Below are 26,590 nucleotides of genomic sequence, written 5' to 3'. Positions count from 1 at the left end.
AAATCTGCATTACCTGGGACACCAGAAGAATAGGGGAGAAGCATTCATTTATTTTAGGGATTTTGTTAAGCGCTACTAGCCACGCAATTGTTGGCTTCACAGCGCTAATGGAGTGACAGCAAATGGGTGAGCTGATTGTCACCAGTGATTGCATAAATGAGTTTCCCAATTGACTGAGAAACATATTGTGGAGGAAAATAAATTGTCAGTGATGTCATCAATGTCATTTACCATGTCATGATTGATGTATTATGTGAGGTGATAAGTAGTGTATGGAGGGGGCACAGGTGTAGTTAGCTCAGCAAACTATACCTGGCCAGTGTCAGTATTTTCTTTTTAAACATTTTTTTGTTATTCTAACACCTACCTGTAACGTAACTTTAACCTTTGTTTTTCAGTGTATTTCTATTGTTATTTTTTTTAACTTAAAATCTTATTACCACAACTGAAAAAAAATTCAATGAAGGCAACTGGCATGATGGTGAGCAGGAAAACCTGACACTGTATTTATTTTTATGCTATTTAAATATGTTGCTTGCATCAAGAGCACTGTACTTCTAAATGAAAAGTCCACTTAGTAAGTCATGCTTGCATTCTACACAATGTTAGTTACATTTAGTTTGCATATTAGTTCATTTATCTGTGTTACATCATGCTGGTTCATTGAATCGGCCTGCTTGATATCTTACACCCTCTTGAAATGTTATGTATTCTATTACGTACAGTCCACTAGTCTATTGTGCGTCATCACATACTCTGGAACCACCTGGCTCGCGAGCCACAGATGCTTACTTTTATCAGAACATTGGAATGTTGGGAGCTCCATTGTAGACAATGGAGTGCTCCTTGCTTCTACATGCCGGTAAAGGCCCGCAAAGCAACATTCTAATGTTTTTACAAAGGCCTCTGTTTTATTTGTAAGAACATTCTACCCTCTAGTGGCAGAATGTTCTAATAGCCTTAAAGCCCTTCGTAGCATGGCTATACCGGCTGTTAAAGTCCTGGTCCCTTGTTAAAGTTCCTCGCCTTTGGCTCGGGCCTTTAACGCGGGAGCGGGTCTTTAATAGCCGGTATAGCCCGCTACGGCAGACTATAAGGCTATATTAAAGTACTGGAATGGGCATGGATAGCTGTTATGACAGACGCTAGTTAGAGTCCAACAGCGGCCACAGGAATACTTTGAATAGCAGGGAAAAGAGAACCCGGGGGATCCACACAAAAAAGAAGGGCGGGTTTGGATGGGAAATCGCTTGTTTCTTTTTTTGACTACCATTTTAAGGGCTCTCAGCACCCACTGCTAATTGCTATGGAGAACAAGCATTTGCAACACAATCGGTCTCGCTTTTGGGACCTTATATGTATTTAGCTATGCAGCACATTAGCCTGGGTGCTGAAACATCTACAGTTCTTTGACATGGAGGTAAAGTAAGCACCAAAATGCGTGATACACCAGGTATGGAAAAACATTGAGAGAAATATTGCCTTTACGCAGAAAATGGTATAGTCCAAAGTTCTGTTTTTTATTTATAAAATCAGGGCCTTTGGTGGTCATATCACTAAAAAATACAAGATTTAAAAAAAATATTATTGTCTACGGGTGCTCGTGGAAGACAATTTCTATGGTCTGGAATCTAGAGAATGCTAACGTGATTCTGGTATTTTACTGATCTCTGCTGGTCGTTTTCTATCAAGAAAGTTAAATTGAGGCAGTTGAACAGAAAACAAAGTCATAAGCGGAAGCAGAAGCAGACACGTCCTAGGGCTGATCTCCTGAGCCCACAAAGTACATACACATATAAGTATATAATAATAAGTATACACTAAAGTACATAGAAGAGGTCTCGAATGCTCAACCTAAAAAAGAGCAACCATGAAGGCCTTGGATGGTGGCGATAGGTTGGAACAGTTTTGTAGCTGATGCACGACGGAAATATTTACAACACAAATCCTAAATCTAAGTATGTATAAATAGGTTTACTAACCTTTTAAATTTTCTATTTGCTTAAAAATTACAATAAGATTTATTTTCTAGACAAAAAAAAACATAAAAATGGCCGCGTCAGATTTTTAGGAGAACACCTGAAAGGCTAACCCTGCTTAAGGGGAGGTGTGAGAGTAAATGCAACAGTAATGGCTAAATGGGCTGATGCATCCACTGCAGGGACCTCACCAGTAGTTAATTTTGCGGGTGGTTGCAGGTAGTGGGCACTGACACTCATTCCTGGAAACTGGAACTTATATTTCATTATGAAAATGACGCAGAGGAAGAGGAAGAAAGACAGAAAAAGAAAGAAAGAAAGAGGACAAGAAAGACAGGAAAACAGTATAATAAGAGAAAGCAGGAAGGTAAAAGAGTCCCTAAGAGTGAGACGAAAAGATAGGAGTGTAGGGTGATGGAAGAAAGAAGCAGGAGTTGTATCAAGCCATGGCATCCTTGCATTCGGCAATCCGACGGTTGGCTAATAAGAAAAACGTTGGGCTCCGGCACTTATGTTTCATTTCACTAAGCACTTACATCGCTTAGTGCTGTGTGTCCAAAGGTTACAATTCCAACCTGTCAAGAGGAGCACGAGCATTGTTCCGATGAGTTACAACATGTTGCAGCTCCCCTGTGCCTTGCAAACAATGTATAACGAAGTGAACTAGAATGTGATGGATACACACAGCAGCTGTCACAAATGCCCAACAGTATAAAAAGCAAACTGAAAAAGAAATGCGCTGAATACCTACCTAGTTCTAAGGATGCCATCAATCCCAAAGCGACAAGGGCTTCATTTTGCATTATTACATGCTCGCTGGTTGCCATGGTAACTAAGTGCACGATGCCACCACTCTGAACAATTGTCCTAATTACATCCTGAAATAAACAAATAGGTAGATGCAAAAGCGGTTTCCATTAAAACTAAAGAAAACCAACTTACTTAACAGCAACACATTTTATCCTCAGTCACTTATTATCTTCCTCCTAAATTGCTTTACACTTAATTTCTTCAGAGTCATGTAAGGTCACTCTAAATTTAATCATTTTACAAATGGTTCTTCTGCCGGAAATTAAGCCCTAAGGGGTTATCTGTGAATTTCAACATTCGAAACCATGCACTTTCCTGCCTCAACAGCAATAAATTAAAAAACAATCATGGGCTAAAATGTTTATGGGTTGTGTTACAGCTTTTGTGCATTAAAATCAAAATGTGTTGTGTCCAGAGCAGTTAATCTACACTTCAGTTCGCGTGTGTATACTGACAAAGTTCTTTCAATTTAAACAAATTTGCTACGATATGTTACAATGTGTTTATTGGCTTAGGCTAACTAGGCCTCAACGCCATCTTGTCCAAAATGGATGCTGTATCATCATGTTTATTGTCTGTTTATTTCCACCTTACACTACGTACAGCAATATGTGGGGTGTTTATTTATGAATGGCAAATCTTCTCAAAGAGAGCCTACTAGAGGAAGCTTTCCGTAACATTTTCCAAGGACCTTCCGCTTGCAAGGAAATGACATACATTCACAATGGTTAACTGTTGTTTATGTAAACGGTTTGTTCTGACACCCCCTGATGACTTTAGGTCAGAAGAGCCAAATCAATATTCAGGTAGTGTGGCAGGGCTACATATCATTTTTTAATGTAAAAATATTATGTTATGTTAAGTGCATTTGTAAACCTGTGAGGGAATTCCAGCACTGAATAAGTGTGTGCGCCAAACAATGCCTATGGTGGTTGGTTAATTGAACATTTAGGTCTTCAGCTGCTTGCAGAACTCAAGAAGAGAGGAGGAGGCTCTGATGTGGAGTGGGAAGTTGAACCATGCTTTAGGTGCAATATAAGAATGAGTGTCCTCCTGATCTGGTTCTGTGACTGCGTAGTATGTGTACAAATAGGAGTCTTGTGGAGCAGAGGTGACTAGGTGGTTGGTGGAAGGAGAGACAACTGTTCAGGTAGGTGAGGCCTGAGTTGTATAGTGCCTTGAATGTGTCTGTGAGGAGTTTGAATTGAGCGCGTTTGTGTATTGGGAGCTGGGCTGGTGTGATGAGTGTTTTGTGTGGGAGGTTGAGGATGAGTCTGGCTGCCACATTCTGGATGGTTTGTAGTCTTCTAGTGAGTTGCTTAGTGATCCAGACGTAGAGGATGTTCTCATAGTCTAATTTGCTGGTGACTAGGGCGTGAGGGACAGTTTCTAGTGTTGCCTGGGAGTCATTTGAAGATCTTCCACAGCATTTACAGAGTGTGGAAGTGGAATGCACTGACAGAGCTGACTTATGCTGTCATGTCCAGTTCACCGTCTATGATTATCCCAAGATTCCTGGTGTGGGTTCTGGGGGTGTGTGTGGATCTGACTTTGGCCAGTCACCAGTTGGAGTCCCATGGTGAGGTGTTCTTGCCAGAATATCACTGCTTCTGTCTTGTTAGTGCTGAGCTTGGGATAGTTGGTGTTGGACTTGGCCCTTCTGGCAGGTTCACCCCTGAACTTTTTTGCTTTTTATTGGTGACTTGGTGTGGTGATTTTTGGTTTCTGCGCACTTTCCCTGTGTCCCAGGGTAAAGTGCGTGTGCACTCTGAGTGCATGTGGTGAGATAGGCCTGCCCTCCCATAGGAATGCATGGGGAATGTATGTGTCCCTAGTAGTTCCTGATGCCTGGGGTGTGCAGGCCCGAGTTTGGTATGTGCGGACTCGTGTGATTGAATGCTGCGCGATGATGTGTGCGGCGTGCATGTACCTAGTGTGGAAGTGCCACTTCTAGAAGTGGGCACTTCGCTGTGCAGTGTAAAATGTGTGGCTTGTCTGGCGATTGTCTGGCGATTGGCTGGTGGAGGTCATGTGACGGACTAGGGAAATCCCCAGGGTCAGGAGGACGGACTAGGGAAATCCCCAGGGTCAGGAGGAGTCACCCAGTGGTGAATGGGGAGTTTAGCATACTGATGGCTGGGGAGGAGTACACCTGGGTCCTGAATAGGACAGGGCTTTCCCCCACACAATGCTGGCTCCGGCCCCTGTGGTGCGTCTGATGACCCTGGCCTGCCCAGTGAATAGGGAGAGGGGCTGAGCAAAACAAAGTGCTCAGGAACCTATTGTAACTGGTTCGCCCCTTCCCTGCACCTTCAGACAAAGACTTTTACTGTATAAAAAGGGGCTGTGTCCCCTTACAATTTGTTCTCTTCCAGGATCCTGAGGGGGGCTGCTGCTGCTGGAGGCCAGGAGGAACCGCCACTTTGGACTGCCTTCCTGCCTGGAGGGCCCAGTGAGCTGGCCCCTGGCCCAGCCTTGCCCCCTGCCCACCTTCCTAAGGACTTTGCTGGACTTGGTGGTTATTCTCCCCCAAAGCGCTGGGAGCGCTTCATTTGTGTCCCTAAGCGCCTGGAAGCGCTTTTATTTTCCTTTAGCGCTCAGGAGCGCTTTATTTCTGACAGCCGGTGCCCACCCGGCGTTTGCCCCGTCTGTACAGATTCTGAAGTCCCCTGGCAGGTGCCCACCCTGCCAGGGACATTGCCGTGGTCGTTGGCGGGTGCCCACCCCGCTTATTTGTCTTAATTTCACGGCGGGTGCCAACCCCGCCGTGTATTTCATATCGCGAGGGAGCCTACCCCTCTTATTGCCGAGAGAAGTCCCCGCCGCGGCCGGGCTCGAAGGAAGTCAGGCAGGCCGGGGGCGGGACTTCGGGACAACAGGAAGTAGGAGGGCGGGAGCCTACCCCGCCTCCCTCCGAGGACTCGCGACGGTTTGTTTGGCCCCCGGAGCAGGCAGGAGCCGACTCTGCGCCCCGGTGCCCTCGCCCGAGAAGCGAAGGGTCCCCGAGGTCCTGGCTGCCCGAGCGAGGCTCTCAGGAGGAAGAGGAGAGCCCCGCCGCCTTCAGAGACGCCAGCGCCACCTCCGCCAGCGCCACCTCCACCAGGATCCCGGTAAGTGAGGGCAGTGCTGCTCGAGCCTGTGAGGCTCCGACGGGACTGTGTTGATGGTCCCAGAGCGCGAGTGTGCTCCAACATAAAGGGGGCATTAGTTTGGCAGGAAAGAGCGGCCCCGGAAGGCAGCGGGCCGCTCCAACGTTGCCCCATGCTGGTCAAAGAGCCTGCGAGGCTCCAACGCGCCCCCCAGCTATTCCTGAGCCTGTAAGGCTCAGGGGGGCAGCTGCATAATTAGAGAGTCCCCCGCGAGGGACTCCCCCCGAAGGCAGTGTTCCCGAGCCCGAGAGGCTCCAACGAGGCCCGCATTGTTTTTCCCAGAGCCTGTAAGCCTCCAACGACAAGGGGGCAGTGTCCTTGAGCCCACGAGGCTCCAAAGGGCACGCATTGTGTATTTCAGAGCCCTAACAGGCTCCAACGTTTGGGGGCATTGTTTTTGCAGAGCCCAGAGAGGCTCCAAGTGCGGCATCTTTGTGTTAAAGGGCACAGTGGTGCCCACGCTCCTTTTCCCAGCTGCCCAGCACTTAGTGGGCAGCTGCAACGTTTAGGTTGTACATTGTGCGCCTGGCTTGCGCAGCCTGCGCAGTCGCACCCGGACATTCTTGGATATTGGTCATTTCTGCACCCCTGAGAGGCCAGTTGGCCTGGGGACAGTTTTGCTGTGTCGTGCCCTCACCTAGGGTACCTGTTGATGTTTACATATGTATTTTTGCGCCCGCGCAATGCCTTTATGCTATGTTGATTGCTAGCTGTACCTATGCGTAGGGGAAGGTCTTTCCTAGTGTAGGTTGTGCTTCTATGCGTTATGTGCCTTGTGTTTACACCTCTGAATGTGTTATGCATCATGTGTTTATGTGCTTAGACCCCTACAGGTATTGTGATACTAAGGTGGTTGTTTGTTTTCTCATAGTACAGGTGGTACTAGTGAGGTCCTGATTCCCTGCGCAGTATTTTCCTAAGGTGGTTAGGGTTGCGTAGGTGGTACTTACCTGTTACCAGTAATTACTGGTTGTGTGCTACATGTTCTATTTTCAGTGCTACAGTGATTGTATGTGCTATGTTCTAAAGTATTATTCTTATGTTCTAAGTGCTAATTTCTACCAAGTGCTAATTCCTGACAGTGGTCCATGTGGCCCTGTCCCCTGTATATATAATCCCTTGTAAATTCTGCCCGTGACTGTTGGCACATTGTAAAGTGTGTGTTCTTATCTAATGTGTTTTTGGTATAATACAAAGGTTATTTTTATATAATACCTTGTGTGGAGTTTCTTTTGTGGTGGGCCTTGGGTGTTGTTGCTGGGTGCGCGCGCAAACGCTTTACACATCGCCTCAGAGATAAGCCTGACTGCTCGTGCCAAGCTACCAAGGGGGTGAGCAGGGGTTATCTTTGGCGTGTACCTTCCTTGCCCTGACTAGAGTGGTGGTTTCTGCCTGGCTTTGGCGCAAGCCCTAGCCAACCAGAAATCCCATTTCTAACAGTTGGCTTTCATCCAGTTAACATATTTGGTCATGCAGGCAGTGAACTTGCTTCTTGTGTTGGGGGTATTGCCATAAAGGGAGAGTATGAGTTGCATGTCATCTGTGTTGGGGAGGATATTGATGTTGTGTGCCTGAATGACATTGGCCAGAGGGAAGTCTTAATAAAAGCGAATGGTAGGCAAATAAACCTAATGAAGTAACAGATAGGAACATCTAAAACATTTTTTGTTTCTTTGTGATGCCAACAATGTAGAACCTGTGTTTAGAGAAAACCTTTTTTGACCATATAAAACAATCTGGTGAATTTCGATTGAAATAGATTACAATTCATTTTGTTCCCAAATTAAATGGACTTTGTTTTTTGAAATACCAACCTTTGATTTACTGTGTCGTATAAGAGCAGAGAGTAGTCTGTTTGACTCGCCAATAACACCCACGTGATCCTTGGCTTCACACCACTCCACCAAGCGCTCAACGAGCTTTGCATTTTTCCCCAACTGTTCCGCAGCTTCTGCTACATAACAAAAGTGGAGACAAAAATGGTTTCGAGAGCTTAATGTATACAAATTAACATCTATAGACTGTAATCAGAAGGAAGGACTAATGTGGGGCCTGCTTCGAGCTGAAACTAGGTATTCCAATGGTAAACCAAGTAAACATTAACTGCAAACAAAGCAGTGCATTGCAAGATGTCTACAGTAACCAAAAGCATAAAATCTATGCTCTTCAGGCTACATTTAACTTTTTCAACGATGCTTCCGAAAAACAGAAAGCTAACAATGGGGCACACAAGCAAATGTAATACCTTATAATTTCACAAACTTGTATTAGAATTTAGATTTAAGTTTCTTGCAGTGCTTTGTAAGAATTGCATCCAACCCCCGTTTTAGGTCTCGGCTAGCGAAGGCTGCGCTTGCGCAGTCTCGCTCGCGAGATTTAATGACTTTGAGAAGAGGGTCTTGAACCCGCCTCTCTTCTCTCCTCTTCTCCATTGGCTGGCCTCTTAAATGCTGGTCAGCCATTGGAGAAGGGGTTTGTCTCTCCAAACAAGCCCCGTCCTTTTCGGATTCGGGGGCGTGTTTTTTCGATTCTTTCTCTCCTCTGGAATGTAAACATTCCAGCCAATGGCAAGAGGAGAGAAAGAAAAACACGCCCCCGATTCCGAAAACAACACTGTGTTTCTCCGAGGCATTTCTGCTTGACCTCGGAGAAAGGCGGTGGTGTTCATGGCGTCATCCCGGTCCACCACGCTCCTTCGGCAGAGGAGTTCACGTTTCGTATCTGTGCAAGAGTTTCTACGTTTGCAATAGTATCACTGAAAGACTCATATACAAGATCATAGACAAACAACACATAAACACAGTGCTGACATATTAATGTCACACATAGTGAGTCCAAACCATGCTCTTGTTTGGCTGTCACTAGTTGGTCTTTCTTCATGGGCTATTTCGTTTCTCTTTTATGTTCTGTGGATCATTTGTTCATCCCTCCTACTTCTTGCAGTACATTTGCTCCGCTTTATATCCGATACTTGCCCTCGTTTCTAGTTCTAATCCTGCCTTGCTGTTTGCAACACCTTTTCCCTGCTTCTTTTATTCTCCCAGTGCCCCACTTCTGTGTTGGCCTGTGCCACACTTCCCGTGTTATTCTTGCCCCTTTTCCGGTCTCTCCGCGTGCCACACTTCCTGTCCTTTTCTTGTCCTTACCTCATCCTTTTGTCCTACTTCCGGCCACACCTGCACTCAACTTCCTGCCCCGTCCCTGTTCCCGCCCTGCTGCCCGCATCCCGTGTCCCAGCTAGGAGTCCAGCCATGCCGGGCTCGGGGCACGCGCAGGTGGGAGGCAGGGGGCAAGCATGGATAACTAGGATGAAAACAGGGCACACATACCGAGGATGCAGTAACAAGAACAGGGTGGACCGGGTAAGGGGTACTCGCTGGCTGCTCCGGGCGAGGTGTGTGTTTATGTTATAAAAAAAATCAAGTTTACAGTCTGCTGTCACCATAAATGCATAAATGCAAGCGCCATTTACTTGGAGATGTGGGTGCATTTAGTTTCCGAGGGACCTTTAGGTGCACCCTCTGGACAGCATATCTAATTCTGCACAGAAACGGTCCCGGTACGAGGACAGCCCATGTCAAAACCTGGTAATATAATAACAATATTAGCTGCAAGAGTGAACAATAAATCAGCAGTCATTTGTTGCGAAGTCTCCAAGACATTATTGAGGCTCGCGCGTGACACTGCGTTATGACCTAGTTGGTTATTATGAAATTATTGTCCTGTTCGGTCCTCCCCTTTGACCTGTAGCTGTGAAGTATTTTCCCTTGCGAGCTCATGCTAACCACAAGCCCATTCGAGTGGGAGGGTAGAACGGGTTAAGCACCGTCCTTTCTTGTATGTAGTGTCAGTTTAGGGTGTGTTTGCATGTTTTACTGCTATTCAAAAATTTGTTTCTGGCGAGATGCAGTTGTGCCGAGTTTTTGCTATGGTGATGTCTGGTGGACTAATGTGTCCACTGGGTGGCTCTGTGTGTGTGGGTGGCTTTTTTTGTAGGTGGCTCTATGCGTGGTGGGTCTGTCTGTGTGTGGGTAACTCTGTGTGTGTAGGTGGCTCTGTGGGTGGCTCTATTTGTGTGTGGGTTGCTCTATGTGAGTGGCTCTGTGTGGGTGGCTCTGGGTGTGTGGCTCTGTGTGTGGGTGCAAATGCAATAGGTCTCGCATTTGAGAGTGATTAAGCTATTGACATTGTAAATAACAATGCCGTTTCTTTAAATGTTTTAAAAACAAAAACATAAACAAAAAGAATGTCATGAGCAATGCCAATAGCTCTAACTTTAACAGTGCCGAGACCATTGCATTGTAAATGCTTGTTTTCTTTTATTTCAGGGCCTCATTAAGGGTGGCAAGAAAAATGGCCTGGATGTTCCTCATTCCTCTAGTTAGCGATAACAGAGGTATCGGTTACACCCTAGGTGTGAAAAAATCCAGGCCATAAATTGCACACTGAGAAACACCTCTGAAATGAAGAATTACCAGGAGGTATCGGTAATTCCAGGTCAAAAACAGTGGCGATTGGTGACTGGCAAAAATTGTGGGACAACTGTTGTACATAGTTCACACACATACTAATCAACACTTTACAATCATACATACAATCAAACATACAAACATACAAATGAAGAAACATAATAAAAAAAATTAAAAAAAGAAACTTACCATAGCCTGCAGCACGTTCAGTCCCCTGCTCCAGACTCCCCCAAAATGAAGCGTCTGGATTAGCTGGAGTAGGAGGCCTCAGCGCTCCAAAGACCACTGAAGGCCTGGGCCTGCTCTCCAACCCAGCTGTCTAAGCCGGATTGGAGAGTTTGAATTGAGCATGTCGGTTTGGCTGTAGCAAGGTAGCTGGCATAACCGACATGCACAATTCATACTGAATGGGCCACTTGTCATTACTGCCAATCAGCAGCAACGACTCACTGGCTTCGCCCTGCCCTCTCTGTTCCGCAGAAAGCCAGAAAAATAAAATCGTTTTTTATCATTTGTTTATTTTCCAGCTTTATGCGCAGCTGTATTTTGGGGGGAGGGGGGGGCGCTCCTACGCTTATATGAAGGTACCACCGCTGGTTAGAAACCCTTAGTAATGCCTCATTTTCCCTCAGATTTTCACAAGGAGAGTTTGTCTGCTCCCAGCAGCCAAAATCTCAGTGTGAGAATAAATAGATCCGTGGAAAAACGAACTCATAATTTCGATGGGACCAGTTACTGCCATTACCAGCCAAATTTGAATTAAGAGGTCACTCGTAACGAGGGCCTAAGTAGCAACTGGCCTCTCTCTCATTACCTTTACGTTGCCAGTAAGTCTCAGGTGTTGTTGGTACGGGGACATGTGGGGTACACAGGCAAGTAACTGATACTACAAACTGGTTTAAGTGAACATTTTAAAATAACTCTGGTGTTCTTCCATAGGACAGGAGGAAGCTAACAGGACCATATGAAACAATTCAATAATGAAGCTTGACCAGGAGATAAAAAATAAAGGCCAGGTACGCCTGTTTTGACAAATTTTAAGAAAAACATTTTAGAGTGAAATTAATAAACCTAATGGCAGCAGTTCATAAGCCAAGAGTAGACGAAACTATTTGGCATTTTATTTTTGGACACTATTTTATGGGTTACACAGAGCAGAAACGCCTTTCCCTCAAACATTTCTAGTCTATATTGTCCGGATATTATTCCAATTCCATAGGCTGCACGATTGGGTTAGCTATGGAAGTGAAGAGCACCACAGTGTGAGCAGTGACCATTTATTTATACAGTTATTTTGGAGTTTTATACAGCACAACTTTTCACGTTTTAGATACTTCAGAGCACTGATGGTGTCATTATTGAATTGACGGCGTAAGTTAAGAATCAAACTGTCACGGGGGGCCTGATCCGATCTTCAACTGCGTCCCACATTTTGTGACGTGTTCAAGTGAAGGCTGTTTGGGACAGTTCAGGGGGCGAGGAAGTTTGCTGTTCATGAGCTCAAGGTTCTTTGTGGAACATGTCATTGGAGTTTGCCTCAATGGGCCTTATTGATTGTCCAGGACATTTTTGAACTTGATCAGTTTTGTCTTCAGATACTGTCACCTTCTGGGCAGTGCTTAATTTGAGCTGAGTTGGTACATCATTCCCAACACTGGCAAGAATGAAAGTCCACCACACGGTGGAGAAGTATCTATATTTCTGAGGTGAATAATTCAACAAATATTAAAAATGTATATTACCAGCGTGCCCAGGCCATTTTCTGTGTAGCCTGGAATAGTCCAAATTATTACACCTGAAGGAGTGTAGTAGTGTTGGTGCTGGCATCTGGCAGTAATGGTGGGAGCAATGGGTGGTGCAAGCTTTAGTGGTCTTATAAGAAAGACTTTGGTCCCTAGCACTTACTTTTTTTTTTTTTACAAATTAAGAAATGCTTCTGGCTAAGGACGCAGACATTACGACACCATTGCACTGCCCTGACTACAGATGGTGTGGATGGTCTGGACAGGTTTAGCAATCTTAGAACCCTGTTGCAAAAACAGGTAATCTTCAATTTTAGTTTTGTCCAAAATAACAGAGATTCCTTGGCATCTTCGATATAATCATATTGAAGTTTGCTAAATGCTCAAACCATTCTAAGAGTGAGTGACCTCCGAATGGTACAGAAGCAACCAAAGTGTACCACAAGTGCAAAACATTCTATTGTTATGGACGCTCTCCGTATTAGAGTGGGCCTGGTACCATAGCCCCCCCCCCTCCCCCCCCCCCCCGAGGTGGACACTTGCAAAAGAAACAAATATACAGAAACGCATTGTGGATAGGATGATACCTCAAATGACACTTGAAATGATTTTCCATTTGTGCTCCCAAGAAATCTGGTACCAAATGTTCAAAAGCAATCATTCCCCAAGGTTTAATTGTATACTCATTCTTTGTCATTTTTGAAAATACAAACCACTTCAACAACAAAACAGGCCAGTTTGCTGTCACAATAAATCAAAAAGCGGGTTGGTTACAGTGCATACATTAACCTCATAAGCAATCAACATGCAGGCTAGCACATCCACAAGTCCCATAGTCATATCGCCCCTCTCCACAACTCACGGACTACCGTTCTGTTCCACATCTGTAACCTCGTTCTGTCTCCGAGCCCATGTCAGGAATGGTTCCCAGATTTCGCGGGGTCGAGAAGCAGGGGGGGTCAAGCTCCCAGAACACAGTTAGTTGTGCATGCCCATAGGTAACATCCGCTATCCAGTCCTTGTGAGTGGGAACCCTCCTCCTTCAACAGTGTAGTGCTTTTTGGTGTTTAGCATATAATAAAAGCAAAGCGTGCAGTTTACGCAACTTAGGTGGGGTGTCTTTGACATATCCTAATAATCCAAGAGCCGGGGAGGGGGCATCCGCTCCTCCAACAATTTGGCTCACTGTAACAAACAGCTTGGCCCAATACCCCGCTATCTCCGGGCAGTCCCACGCTATATGTAAGAAAGAAGCAGGAGAAAACCCGCATCTCCAACAGCTTTCATCTTCTTTGAGCCGCATATGATGCAGACCTACAGGTGTTCCCGTTTACTCTGTGAAAGTATTTAAAGTGAATCAGCCTGAGTTTATAATTGGGAGAGAGTTCTCTTAGCTGTCCACAACAAAACTCCCACTGCTCTTCAGTTACTGGAGCGGAAAGTTCTCATTCCAATATTGGAATGATTTAGGCTGAACCAATGGAGCAGATGCCTGCATATGCGTGTGCAATCTCGTAACGAGCTTGCAAGGGGAAGGGGATTTAAGCAGATTTTCCAACGCCAATAAGGTCGGAGGGGCAGTGGGGAAGCTCCCACAGAGGTCCCGGCAGGCCGTGCGTAGTTTGTGATATAGAAATAGCTCAGAAAAGGATACCATCCCATCCCCGTCCGCAGTCGGAGGTGGTCTGAACTCGTTTTCCGGGAACAAATCTGCAAAGGTGTGAATATGCATATTGTGTATTAATGCCTTGCAGATTCCGTTTTCCACACAGGGCAGCATTGGATTACGGGCTACCGGGATCGAGGGGGCATACATTACAGGGATTCCAGCCCACTTGCGCAGCTCCTCCCGTGCCCAACACAGCGTTCCAGCGGAGTCTATGTCTCCACGTGGGCGCTTCGGCGCTTTATAAAGGGCTACTTTGAGAGGGACCGGTGCTACCGCATCCAGCTCCACCGACACGTGGGGCTGAAAGGGAGTTGGGTGCACCCAGAACTGTAAAACTTGGGCCTGAGCGCAAAGTGCATAGAGATGCATGTCCGGCGCTCCCAATCCCCCCTGTCTGAGCGGGAGTGTTAACATATCCCAGGAGACTCTGGCCTGTCCGCCCGCCCATGCCAGGGATTTAAGCTGTGACTTAAGGGTTTTGAAAAAGTGCTGCGTGAGCAGAATCGGGACATTGGCAAATAGATACAAAAACTTGGGCAGGATGACCATTTTTGCTAGCGCTATCCTGCCAGTCAGGGACAGCGGCAGTTGCGACCACAACTTAACTTTTTCTTCCAACAACGTCACAGCCCGCCCGTAATTCAGATTCCATACCTCCTGCGTATCCCGACTGATCCAAATGCCCAAATACTTGACCTCTTCCGCTTCCCATTTTAGAGGATATTCGGAGCGTACCTGGGGCGTTCCATCCGTTAGGGGAAATATCACTGATTTCGCCCAATTAAAAACTATGCCAGCCAAGGCAATTGTATACCCATTCTTGGTAACATATGATGCATAGCTTCCGTGATGTCACCATAAGGCTACGGTTATTAACCAGCATGCTGTTGTCTCCTTATCAAAACTGTGAATAAACCCAAGTAAATGCTAATAATAAATACGAAAGGGAAAGAAAATCTTTTTTCCCTCAAAAAGATGACTACGAAAAAACAAAATGTGTTACAAACTTTGGACACAATCAGATTTAGTGGGATGAATTAAGGGCTGGGGGGCACTCTTGCACCACTCTGAGATAAAAAATGGGAGAAGAGAAGTGGAAGTACAGGAGGGTGAACAAAGATTCTTCCAGTATCCCTATACTCAGGCACTAGGCGAGCTGTGGGCAGACTCCAGAGTGAGGGAGTGGGGGAGGTTTGAGTTGACGTTGGACCCAAGTAAATGCATAATGTATCATCAGGCATCAGAAGAGCGTTCTGCTGACATCAGGTGGCAGAGTATGCTAAGGGGGAGCACTAATTATAGAACCTTTGTATGGGGGATCGCCACTCGAAAAGCAAGCTGACAAGACCAGGAAAAAAAATACATCCGTGAAAATGTGTTTGCCAAAAATCTACAGCCTCAATTTAGTTGTCGCCTTCATACAGATCTGGTGAAATTAACCAACGTTAGAGAAATTATGCAAATTTCTTTAAAAAACTTTAACTTAAAGAACTTCAAGATGACATTCGAAAATGTAAATACGAATAAAATATATAAATTACAGTAAGCTACGCAACCGTAACTTTTCTAAAGCACTATTCATGACGTCGCACATTATGTCACAGTTGACATCACAAATATCAACTATGACTTCATGATTTTAAAGTTATGTTTAGACTCTACCCAGAATTTTTGTTTTAAATACCCACAGCTCTAAGGGCTGTGGCAGCGCATGCAAAGGACTGAGGGAAGCTGTGATTCTTGAAGGACTATGCTGCTGGAGAACTAGAGGGTATATTTCTAGCATGTATAGCTGGGATCACTGGCCCACATTTGCTCCACTATGATGTGGATAAGAAAAAATAAGTTGAGGAAACTGGCCTAGATAATAATGCAAATGGCTGCAATTGGAGGCAATTTGACACAAATTCAATATTTTCTTAGACATTGATTATATTGGATCCCTGAGACAAGTTAGATGGCTTGGTCCAAGTCCGAACAAAGGGGCCCTCAATGTCAAATATCCGAGGGAGCTCCGGAGAATATGTTTGACTGTTCCAAATTGAGAAGACTTTGGTCAAAGGTTTGTATTGATCTAAAAGGTGCTGCTCTATGGAAATCAAGGTGAAATTGCAAAGCAGTCCTGATGGGGATCGACCTACAGATTACAAAGGGAGCCCGGAAACATGATGGCACCATAGTACTATGGTATATTGGTACTTTGGTTGCAATACGTTTGATTGCACAATATTGGGAAGATGAATACCCATCCACTTTTAGGATTGAAAAAGAAACTAAATTATATAATGCTACAAGGAGGAATAGTTGAATGTATATCATGATTTTAGACTTAAGAATAAAACTAGGGAATGCAGGAGGAATATATTCCGTTAGCACACACACCACTTGCACGTCATGTAGATTACACTTTATATTGAATTTATCTGCAAATGCTTGGCTTGCACAAAAAGGAAAATGCTACTTACCAGTATGCATCTGTTCTTGGCATGTAGAGCTGTAGATTCATATACTGTGCATAGAACACCACCTGGTGTTGGGCTTGGATGTTTGCAGTTTGTTTTGTTCGAAGAAGTCTTTGTAGTCACAAGGTAGGTGACTCCTTACGATGATAGTGCGCCTGGGCATCGACTCCATCCGCAGATTGTTTTTGCCATAAAGGGTGATGATGAAGTTAGTAAGAAAATAGAAAGAGATGTCCATGTGTTATGTATCTAAGTAAGATAACACTGCAACAGATAAAGTTACCCTGGGAGACGTGTGGGGGTATATGAATATACAGCTCTACATGCCAAGAACAGATGCATACTGGTAAGTAGCATTTTCCGTTTGAGGCATATGAGATATAGAACATATACTGTGCATAGACTCTACATCTGTTTTGTTTGCTGCGGTGGCTAACCTGTATCTGTTGCAGTGGTTTGAAAGAGTGTTCTTAAGACAGCCTGGCCCACATTAGCTCGTTGTTTTGTTTGCACATCTGCACAATAGTGTTTTGTAAATGTGTGTGGTGTAGACCAAGTTGCAGCTTTGCAGATGTCATCTAAGGGAATGTTCCCTAAGAATACCATAGAAGCCCCTAGTTTGTGCATAGAATGAGCCCATTAACAATCCACCGTGCAATGCTTGCTTTTGAAATGGGATTACCTTTATGAGGAGGAGAAAAAGCAACGAACAATTGTTTAGTCTTTCTAAAGGACTTAGTTCGTTCAATGTAATAGAGTAGTGCTCTTTTAACATCTAGCATGTGAAGAGCCCTTTCTGCCACTGAGTCTGGTTGAGGGAAAAAAAATGGTAACTTAACTGACTGGTTAAGATGAAAGGCAGACAACTTTAGGTAAAAAATTTGGATTAATTTTGAGAACCACTTTTTTTATGATGAATTTGCAAAAATGGTTCTTGTATGGTTAGTGCCTGGAGCTCACTCACTCTTCTAAGAAACGTGATGGCTATAAGAAAGGATACTTTCCAAGTGAGGAATTGTAGTTTACATTTGTGCAGAGGTTTAAATGGTGGGCCCATGAGCCTTGTAAGGATGATATTAAGATTCCACACTGGAGATAGCGGAACGCTAGGGGGATTATTCTTTTAAGTCCTCCATAAAAGCTTTAATAGCTGGTACTCGAAACAGAGACAAGTGTTGTCTGTTTGTAGATAAGCTGCTATTGCAGCTAGGTGTAGTCTTATAGATGTGCATGCTAGGTTACAGTGTTGTAGGTGTAATAGGTAGCAAAAATATGTTTTGAGTGGAAGAGTCGAGTGGATTGATTTTATTGGTTGTACAATAAATTACAAATAGTTTACACTTTGCTGCGTAGCATGCTCTGGTAGTAGGACGTCTAACCTCTTTAATAACGTTCATGCAGTCTGGCGGGAGATTAAGGTAGCCAATCTCTAAGACGTAAGGTGCCAGATCGCAAGGTTGAGTTGATTGGGATCTGGATGCCTTATCTCTCCAAGGTTCTGAGTGAGAAGTTTGGGAGAGAGGTGTAGTTTTTGATGAGGAACTACTGACATTTCCAATAGTGTTGCGAACCAGGGTTGTTGAGCCCATATGGGAGCAACCAGGATTCGTGTGAGGGAATGCTGTTTGAGCTTCCAAACCACCAATGGAATGAGTGGGAGAGGCGGAAAAGCGCAAGCAAACTTCCTTGACAATTTCATCCATATTGCATTGCCTTTGGAGAATGGGTGTGGATACCTGGACGCGAAGGTTGGGCATTTTGGTGTGTGGCGAACAAATCTATTTCTGGGTGGCCCCACATTTGAAAGAATGGAAGAAGAACTTGATGATGAAGTTCTTGGATCTGTTATTGTTGACGACTGAGCAGATCCGCGATCTGATTGTGTACTCCTGGGAGGTGTTGTGCCAGGAGTTTAGTGGAATGGCCCATTTCTATATGCGTTGAGCTAAGTGTGAAAGTTGTAGAGAATGTGTTCCTCCCTGCTTTTGTATGTAGTACATTGCTGTCATGTTGTCTGTACGAACTAAGACAGCTTTGCCTACTAGATGGAGTTGAAAGGATTTCAATGCCAGAAATATTGCCAGTAATTTCAGATGGTTTATGTGGAATTGTTTTTGCTTAGTAGGCCATATGCCTTGAATGGTAAGGTTTTGGAGATGTGCTCCCAGCTGGTGAGCGATGCGTCTTGTTAGCACTATCTGTTGAACCGGGTCAAGGAACGGCCGCCCCTTGGAACGGTTTTGTGTGTTCCACCAATGCAGAGAGTGATACGTGCAGCTGTCCACCAATACCAGATCTGTTAGTGGACCTTGAGCCTGGTTCCACTGACGTGCTAAGAATTCCTGTAGAGGACGCATATGGAGTCTTGCATAAGGGCCTATTAAAATACAAGAGGCCATCATCCCGATTAATTGCATGAACACTCGAGCTGATAAGGAGTATTGAGGCTGAAATTGTGATATTAGAGCCTGTATGCTGCGTATTCTGACCGGGTTGGGGTATGTTAGAGCTTTGGAAGTGTCTATTGTAGCTCCTAGATACATTTGTGTGTTGGATGGTTGAAGGTGGGACTTGGTGAGATTTATGGTGAATCCCAAGCTGTGAATTAATTGAATTGTTTTTCGGGTGTGGAGAACGCAGCTGCTGTGTGACTTGGCTTTTATGCGCCAGTCGTCCAGATATGGGAACACGTGAATGTGTTGTCTTCTTAAGTGAGCCGCAACTACTGCGAGGCACTTGGCTGTGGTCACCCCGAAGGGAAGGACTTTGAACTGCTAGTGCTGACCGTCCACCAGGAACCTGAAATATTTTCTGTGAGATGGATGAATGTGTAAGTAAGCGTCCTTTAAATCCAGAGCAGAAAAAAAGTCGCGTTGTTGAAGCAATGGGAGCACTTGTTGGAGGGTGATCATGTGGAAGTGATCTGACTGAATATAGAGGTTTATTGGTCTGAGGTCCAGTATTGGTCTGAGAGAGCCATCCTTTTTTGGAATTAGGAAATATAGAGAGTAAACCCCTGTGCCCTGATAAGGCCAGGGGACTGGTTCTATTGCATGTTTTTTGTAACAGGGAGAGAGCCTCTTGTTTTAGGAGGGTCAGAAGTTCTGATGACATGGGACGATGCCTGGGAGGGATATTTGGGGGAGTGGAGGTGAGTTCCAGGCAATACCCATACTGGATCATTTGTCTTCCCCACTTGTCTGTTGTGATGGAGTTCCAGGCAGGTAGGAACAGTGAGAGACGTCCCCCGACAGGAGTGGAATGATCGGGGGTAGTGAAGGGAAGTCACTGCTTGGTGTTAGGGGAATTGCGGGTGTTGTTACCTCTGGCTCTTCCCCTATTATTGTTCCTTCTGTATCCTCCCTGAAAATATCCTTTGGGGAGGTGAATTGGCTGGGGCTCTTGTAAGATGATGAGGGATTTTCTGATATTGTATTGGAGCCACCCCTGTAAGAGGAGCGGCGAAAGGAACCCATGTTAGAAGGGAGTTGCAAGGCCCCCATGGACTTCGCCGTCTCGGTATCTTTCTTCATTTTCTCCAATAAAGTATCGACAGTGGGTCCAAAAAGATGCTTTTGGTCGAAGGGCTGATTGAGTATGGTGGTTTGAACTTCTTGTTTGAATCCGGAGATTTGAAGTCAAGCGTGCCTACGCAGTAATATGCTGGTGTTAATGCCACGGGATGCTGTATCAGAAGCATCTAGGGCGCATTTTATGGACTTGTTGGTTATTAGTTTGCCCTCTTGAAAGAGTTTATTGGCCTTGTTTTTGTGTTCGTCTGGTAAATACTGCATCGTTTTTTCCAGTTCGTTATAGTGCGCTCTGTCATAGCGCGCTAGGAGAGCTTGCGCATCGGCGATGCGCCAATGGTTAGCAGCCTTTGACGCAATCCTTTTCCCTGAAGCATCTATAAGCTTTGACTCCTTGTCAGGAGGAGGGGTGTCGCCTGTAGCCTGGGAATTAGCCCTCTTACGTGCATTAGACACAACCAGAGAGTCTAAGGGTATCTGGCCTTTGATGTACACCGGGTCTGTAGGAGCTGCTTTATATTTTTTATCTACCCTCGGAGTAAGTATTCGGGCTCTAACAGGGTCTTTGAATACTTCTGGTGCATGTTTTAACATGCCTTTTAGCATAGGCAGGGTGTGGGTGGATTTTTGTGAGAGTGCAGATGTTTCCACTAAGAAGTCCTCTTCTCGGTGATCAGTGTGTAGTTCCACCCCATGGTGGTGAGCAGCCCTATTGATCAATTGTGCAAACCCAATGTTATCATCCGGTGGTGATGGTCTGGAGGGATAAAGTTCAGGGTCATTGTGGAGATCTGTATCTTCATCATAGTCATCCCATGGGTCTGGGTCCTGTGGTATGTTATGTTCGTCATCATCCCCTACTGCATCCCCATCCCCCCCATCATCACCATCTTGTGGCACAGGTGAGTGTGTAGGTGATGGTGAGTTTTCTGGTGAGATGAATAAGTTAGGATCAGGAGAAGGAGAGGGAGGTATAAAAGGGGGTGAAGGGTTAGTACCCATGTCCTTGTGTTTGAGGGGTATGGGAGGATCCTCTGGAAGGTCTAATTTCCAGTTTTTTAGGAGGTTTGGTGAGACGTTTACCAGTTTCGGGGTCAATATGCAGTGTTTTCTGCTTTGGATCCTAAGATTCTATAAGAGAAAGTTGTTTGAGTGGCGTGTCTTGTTTTGGCGCCGGCAGTTTGGCCGTAGAGTGTTCCTTAACGGGCTTAAGCTGTGATGATTTTGTAGGTGTTGAGGGAGTTTTCGGCTCCGACATTTTCTTCGGCTCCGAAGCTTTGGGTTTGTCTTGCTTCGGCTCCGAAGCTTTGTCTTTTGGCGGCTTCAGAGTCGAGGTTTTCAGGCGTCGAAGGAGTTTTTGGCACCGGCTTGGTTTTAGGCTTCGGTGCCGAAGGTGTATGTTCGGTGACAGATTGGGGCCGACTCGAGCCAGAGTCAAAAGGTTTCGGTTTCATAGCCGAGCCCGAGGGCGGAGCGTCTGAAGACGATATTGACCTGAGCCGGAGGGCGAAGGCGTTACCGGAGCCTTAGGTTTGGGTTTGGTTGCAGGCTGGGATAGTGGTACTCACTGTCCGCTGAGCCGGGATAACAGTCTGCTAGTCTTCCTGGGAGTCGTCTGCTTCGGAGACGGCGATATCCTTTTCTGCAGGTTGAAGTTCAGGATGGACTGTGGAACCTGTTTTGAAGATGTCTGGAATCGAGCTGCTGCTGCGGGACATTTCGTGCCGTCGAGCCCGACGATCACGGATGGTTTTCTTCGACCGGAACGAAGTACAGGACTCGCAGTGTTTTTCCTCGTGCTCGGGGGAGAGGCAGAGGTTACAAATTTCGTTTAAGTCTGTGTGTGGGAATTTAGCACCACACCTGGGACATTTTTTTAAAGAGTCTGTTCCATCGACGGCCATCGAGGTCGGCGCAGCTAGGCCCAACGGCCCGCGTCGAAGTAACTGGTCGAAGATTTTTGAAGTTGGAGGATGCGCGTCGAAAGGGGACCGCGATCGAGAATAATACTGTCGAGCGGTGAAGGATTGCGCGTTAAAGGGGGTTCAAAGACGATACCGAACCGGAGCACAGGAAATCACATCCGAACCCGATGGCGGAAAAAAACAATCTGGGGATGGAGTCCATGCCCATGCGCACTATCATCATAAGGAGGAGTCACCTACCTCGTGACTACAAAGACTTCTTTGAACAAAACAAACTGCAAACATCCGAGCCCAACACCAGATGGCGATCTATGCACAGTATATGATCTACAGCTCAAATGCCTCGAACATATAAATACTTAGGAAAAAAGATTCTGAGATGGAAAATAACTGATTTGATTTTTGCACATTACATTAGATTACTAGAAGCTGTACAGAATATTTATTGAAAGAAGCAATTAAGGGACTTTTCATGAACTATACAATAGAAACTTTAATTATGAAAATGCTAAGGACTGTACTGAATTATATTCCGGCTCTTTTTATGCTTGTATCCTTTCAACAGACTCATTAAAAAAAAACTCAGTGAAGATGATCAGTGACCCTGAACCACCTTCAGACTGTTCAATGCAGGACATGGCCTTCGGACACACCCTGCAGCCACCAACTCTGCGTCTGTTCTTGCATCCCATTGCCATATCTGCACACAGCTCTGGGCACAATGATTGTCCTTCAGACAGGTCCTATGCTCATTCCCCAAGACTACATGCATGGCCGGACTGGCCATACTGTGCATTGGGCATTTCCCCGGGAGGCTGGAAGGATGGGGGCTGGTTTTGCAGCAGTGCTGCAATATCGGCCCCAGTAATAAAAGCAACAAGCAAGCATTTCTAGCCTGCCGGGGCCTGCCAAGGGCTGGTCTGAGAAAACTGCCGGGGCTACGGCCCGATTTCATGAGGTATGACCTGTCGCTGTGACCGGCACAAAAGCCTTTTCCAGGTCCTATACTTAACAGCCTTTCCTCAGATCATGCTGGTGCTGTGGGCACTGGGCCTAGCACCTTTACGTGCAACTGTAAGAATGGAGTCCCTCGTACCAGCAACTAGATGCTTTTGTAAAGAATATGCAAAGATGTAAGGCGGCTGCTCACTAGTAATGACTATCCTCATAACCAATAACTTGAGTCAGATGGCTGTAGTTCATCTTTAACCCTATGGATTCACATTTTTTACATATATGTGCAGTCTGTAAGGCCACTTTCAGCAAAAAAACGATGTGCAAAAAGCATTTGATTGCAGCTTCAGTAATGTTATTCATCATGTCCATTGTTTTAAAATATTTCTGTTGTGCTTTATGACGTCAAGCAAGATGTCATGTGTGAGACTGTCATTTGTCCTTGCGGAAGGCCCCAACCATGATGTCCCTTTAAATGGTGTATTGTTGGGAATTTGGTATTTTACAAAACATTTTGTTATGTTAGAAATCACTATAATTTCCCATTAAAAACATTTTAGTCAATGTGTTTGATTTTGTTATGATATACTTTGGCCTCTCACCCAGTGCTAAGTGGACACTGACTACAGCCATTACAGTTATCGCAGGTTTAGCTGCTGACCATACCCGAATTCCCTGCCCCCCAAACCTGGTAGGCAAAGCCAATACCATATCAAATGCCCAGTCCCTATCTTCCACAGACCACATATCATTGTCTTCAGTTACACCCTGCACCCGTTTTCACCAGTGCCCAGAGCCTGGACGACAGGGCCTTTGACCATGCCCATGCGGTTTAGGGAGCAGAGAATGCCTTTAACTATGTTCTTTATCCAGTCCCCCCTCCCCCAGAAAGCCCAGAGCAAGGCTTTAATACATGTCAAGTGAGCTCTTGGCATACCAGACTTGACTGTGCCCTGTCCCCAATACCCATAGCCCCAGAAGTGGCAGGGCATCGCTTGCTGGATGTAGTGCCTAGACCTTCCTAAATCCTTAGCCTACAGTCCACTCTGCCCATACTTTTCTCACTTTTCAAAGAACTTTTTTCTTCATTGTTGCCATCCCATTGTGTTTGGTGTTTTTCGTTTTCAAACCAAAGAAATTGGTTCTCTATTTACTCTATCTTTGCCTTTTTCATTACATAAGCCCTTTAACCACCCCTCTTGAGCCACCCCAAGCTCAGTATCTAATCAGATGAGATGGCCTATCAATAAGACCTGTATAAAGGGGCAGAGAATAGAGACGAAACTGATAACTCACACCAACCTGTGGATTAATGTGGAACTAACAACCTTTACACGTTCAAATGGGCCCTTATAGAACTTAAAACTGATTTAATATATAGCCTTAGAGCCTGACGTAGCAGGCTCCGTCAGCCATTAAAGCACCACTCCAGCGTTAAGGGCGAGGGCCTTTAACAAGGGAGCGGAACTGTAATGGCTGGTAGAGCCCGCTACGGAGGGCTCTATGGCTATTAGAACATTCCGCCCCTAGACAGCAGAATGTTCTAATTTGTAAAAACAAAGTCCTTTATGAGCCCGAGGGGATTAAAATCACCTCGGGTTTTGAGAGGCCTGTGGCACAGCAACAGTTGTGAAATGAAATAAACACTGTAATGTTGCTCGCCAGGCTTTTACCAGCCATAAGAAGCCCGGAGCACTCCATTGTTTTCAATGGACCTCTCAACATTCCAATGTTCTAATATAGCCTTATATCCCCCCGTAGCAGGCTATACAGGCCATTAAAGGATGGCTTCGGCACGGGCCTTTAACAAGAGAGCGGGTCTTTAATGGCTGGTATAGCCCAGCTACAGAGGGCTATGAGACTATTAGAACATTCTGCCACAAGAGGGCAGAATGTTCTAACAAATAAAACAAAGGCCTCTCGGAGGCTGAGTGGGTTTAAATCCCCTCGGGGTCCGAGAGGCCTTAGTTTACAGCAACAGCTGTGAACAAACAACGTCGAATTTTGCTCTGCGGGCTTTTACCGACCCGTAGAAGCACGGAGCACTCCATTCATTGTATTCAATAGAGTGCTCTACATTCCAATATTCTAATATGATATGAGGGCACCTAGAGTACCCATTTCCTCAGATACTCTTATATCAAGTAAACTCAGAAATGATGCTGGTTACAAAGGCATCTCATTCAAAACTTCATGGGCTATGAATCTACGGAAGAGCTATGTTTTATGGGGTTGAGGCAAGCAGTCCAGTCACAATTAAAACACATTCCTTATTAACTGCATTAAGACTAACTTTTTACATTATATACACACTGTGCATCTGGTGCCTCACAGTGTAGTTGCTTTAGGTGACCTAATGACACTTTATATAGATTCAATTTAGAAATTGAATTGATATGTATAGTGAACAATGTTTTGTAATCAAGCTGGGAGCTGCGAAAAACACGGGTCTCACATCCTGCTACAGCGTTAACAGCAAATTGTCAGAAGTTCACACCCATGATATTTGGCTTTTATTAACAGTGTATAATTAATCTATTTCTAGAGGATCTGTTACAGCAGCAGAGTATTTCCAGAAGAGAAAATTCACAACACATTAGATTCGTTTGATTCTACTGTGGCACAACAGCACAGATTGTTCTAACTGTTTTTCTTTCAATTTAACACAACTTTATTTCAGTCATTATTCAAATGCCATTTAGTGAAATGACCAAGGAATCAATTTAACAAAAACATGTACATTCACAGAAGTTGCTGTAAAAAGAACAATGATTACATTTCTGCTGTATAAATCTACATATGTGCAGCATGAATAGTGTTAGAAGTGATCCCGTGATGGGCAGAATGGCAGACGTTAGGTGCACGCATGGTGCCTGGTCTTTGAAGAAGTATGTGTGACTATAAGACAGCACCAACCTTCTGACACGCATGATGCTTAATAGCGTCACCCAGTAGAAAAACTACTGGAAAATTGAAAGAAACAGGTGAGAGCATTAAATACATGCAGTTATTTTAGAGCAGGGACCTCCTAGAGTAGAAATTCTAACCCTGAAGAAGGACCCAGACCTGTGAGGGCTCCAGTTGCGGGCCGAAACATGTTGCCAGTTTAGTGGGGGGAAAACTGAACCAATAACGTTCAGAAGGAATATCCCTTTATGTATCACGTTTTTATCAAGTAACCCTGGTACCCTAGGAATAAACTCATTGTTTGGGTATACCTGGAGGTATTTTTAACTTCTCTCATCTGGTTCCCTGCATGGCCAGTTAAAATGTTATATAAGAACTCCCATAACATCTTTTGGTTGAGTCCGCCCAGGTAGAATCCTCTTACCTGGGTGTGGAAAGACGCCTACGAAAGAAGCATGTCACAATACGTGAGTGAGACGTCTTCTCCAATATCTTTGGATACCCCAGTACCTGAAGGTAACAAGAAGTTTAACAAGGGACCACAGTGGGACGCTTTCACACTCTTCCTGTTAATTTCATATATTCTTAATTTTTGTCTGATCATTTCGTATGGTATACAGACAGCAGCAGTTGCCTCTTGTGATGCGATTGACTTTGGGAGATTGCAATTGAATAGCTTCTCTCACTCTCTCTTGTGAAAAAGAGAAGTGATCCTCCCATTGCTATTGTGTGACTGTTATCCCAGCAATGTACAATGATACTTCATCTATTCTTCAGAATGGCGCAATTTACTATGATTGTAACAAGTGAAAATCAGTTAAACGCTGACATGGATGTCAGTAGGGTGAATGTCTGAGACCTTCCTAAAATTCCTTTGGCCCTCAGCTGATCTTAGGCTATGACATGTGTCAAGAATTAGAAATATTCCCTTCTCCATTGTAAGGTCTTGAGGGAGAGGAGGGCCATATTTCTTTTTACAGGGAAGTCTAGTGGG

At 45.0% G+C, this 26,590-nt stretch overlaps 1 protein-coding gene across 3 annotated transcripts in view; it reads right to left on the bottom strand.

Moving 5' to 3' along the window:
• The window catches only part of RAP1GDS1 (Rap1 GTPase-GDP dissociation stimulator 1), a 629,061-nt gene that overhangs the window by 22,204 nt on the left and 580,267 nt on the right, over positions 1-26,590 (bottom strand). For all 3 annotated transcript variants that reach the window (XM_085641163.1, XM_085641161.1, XM_085641162.1), the window contains 2 exons: positions 7,753-7,892; positions 2,731-2,857 (listed from right to left, as the gene is read on the bottom strand). In XM_085641163.1, the coding sequence (XP_085497289.1) occupies positions 2,731-2,857; positions 7,753-7,892 (267 nt within the window). The remainder of the gene's footprint in view (positions 1-2,730; positions 2,858-7,752; positions 7,893-26,590) is intronic.

This window comes from Triturus cristatus, chromosome 2_2, assembly GCF_964204655.1.
Source record: "Triturus cristatus chromosome 2_2, aTriCri1.1, whole genome shotgun sequence".
NCBI lineage: Eukaryota > Metazoa > Chordata > Amphibia > Caudata > Salamandridae > Triturus > Triturus cristatus.
The sequence above is the reverse complement of the archived record's forward strand: the minus strand, read 5'-3'. Positions and strand labels throughout refer to the sequence as shown.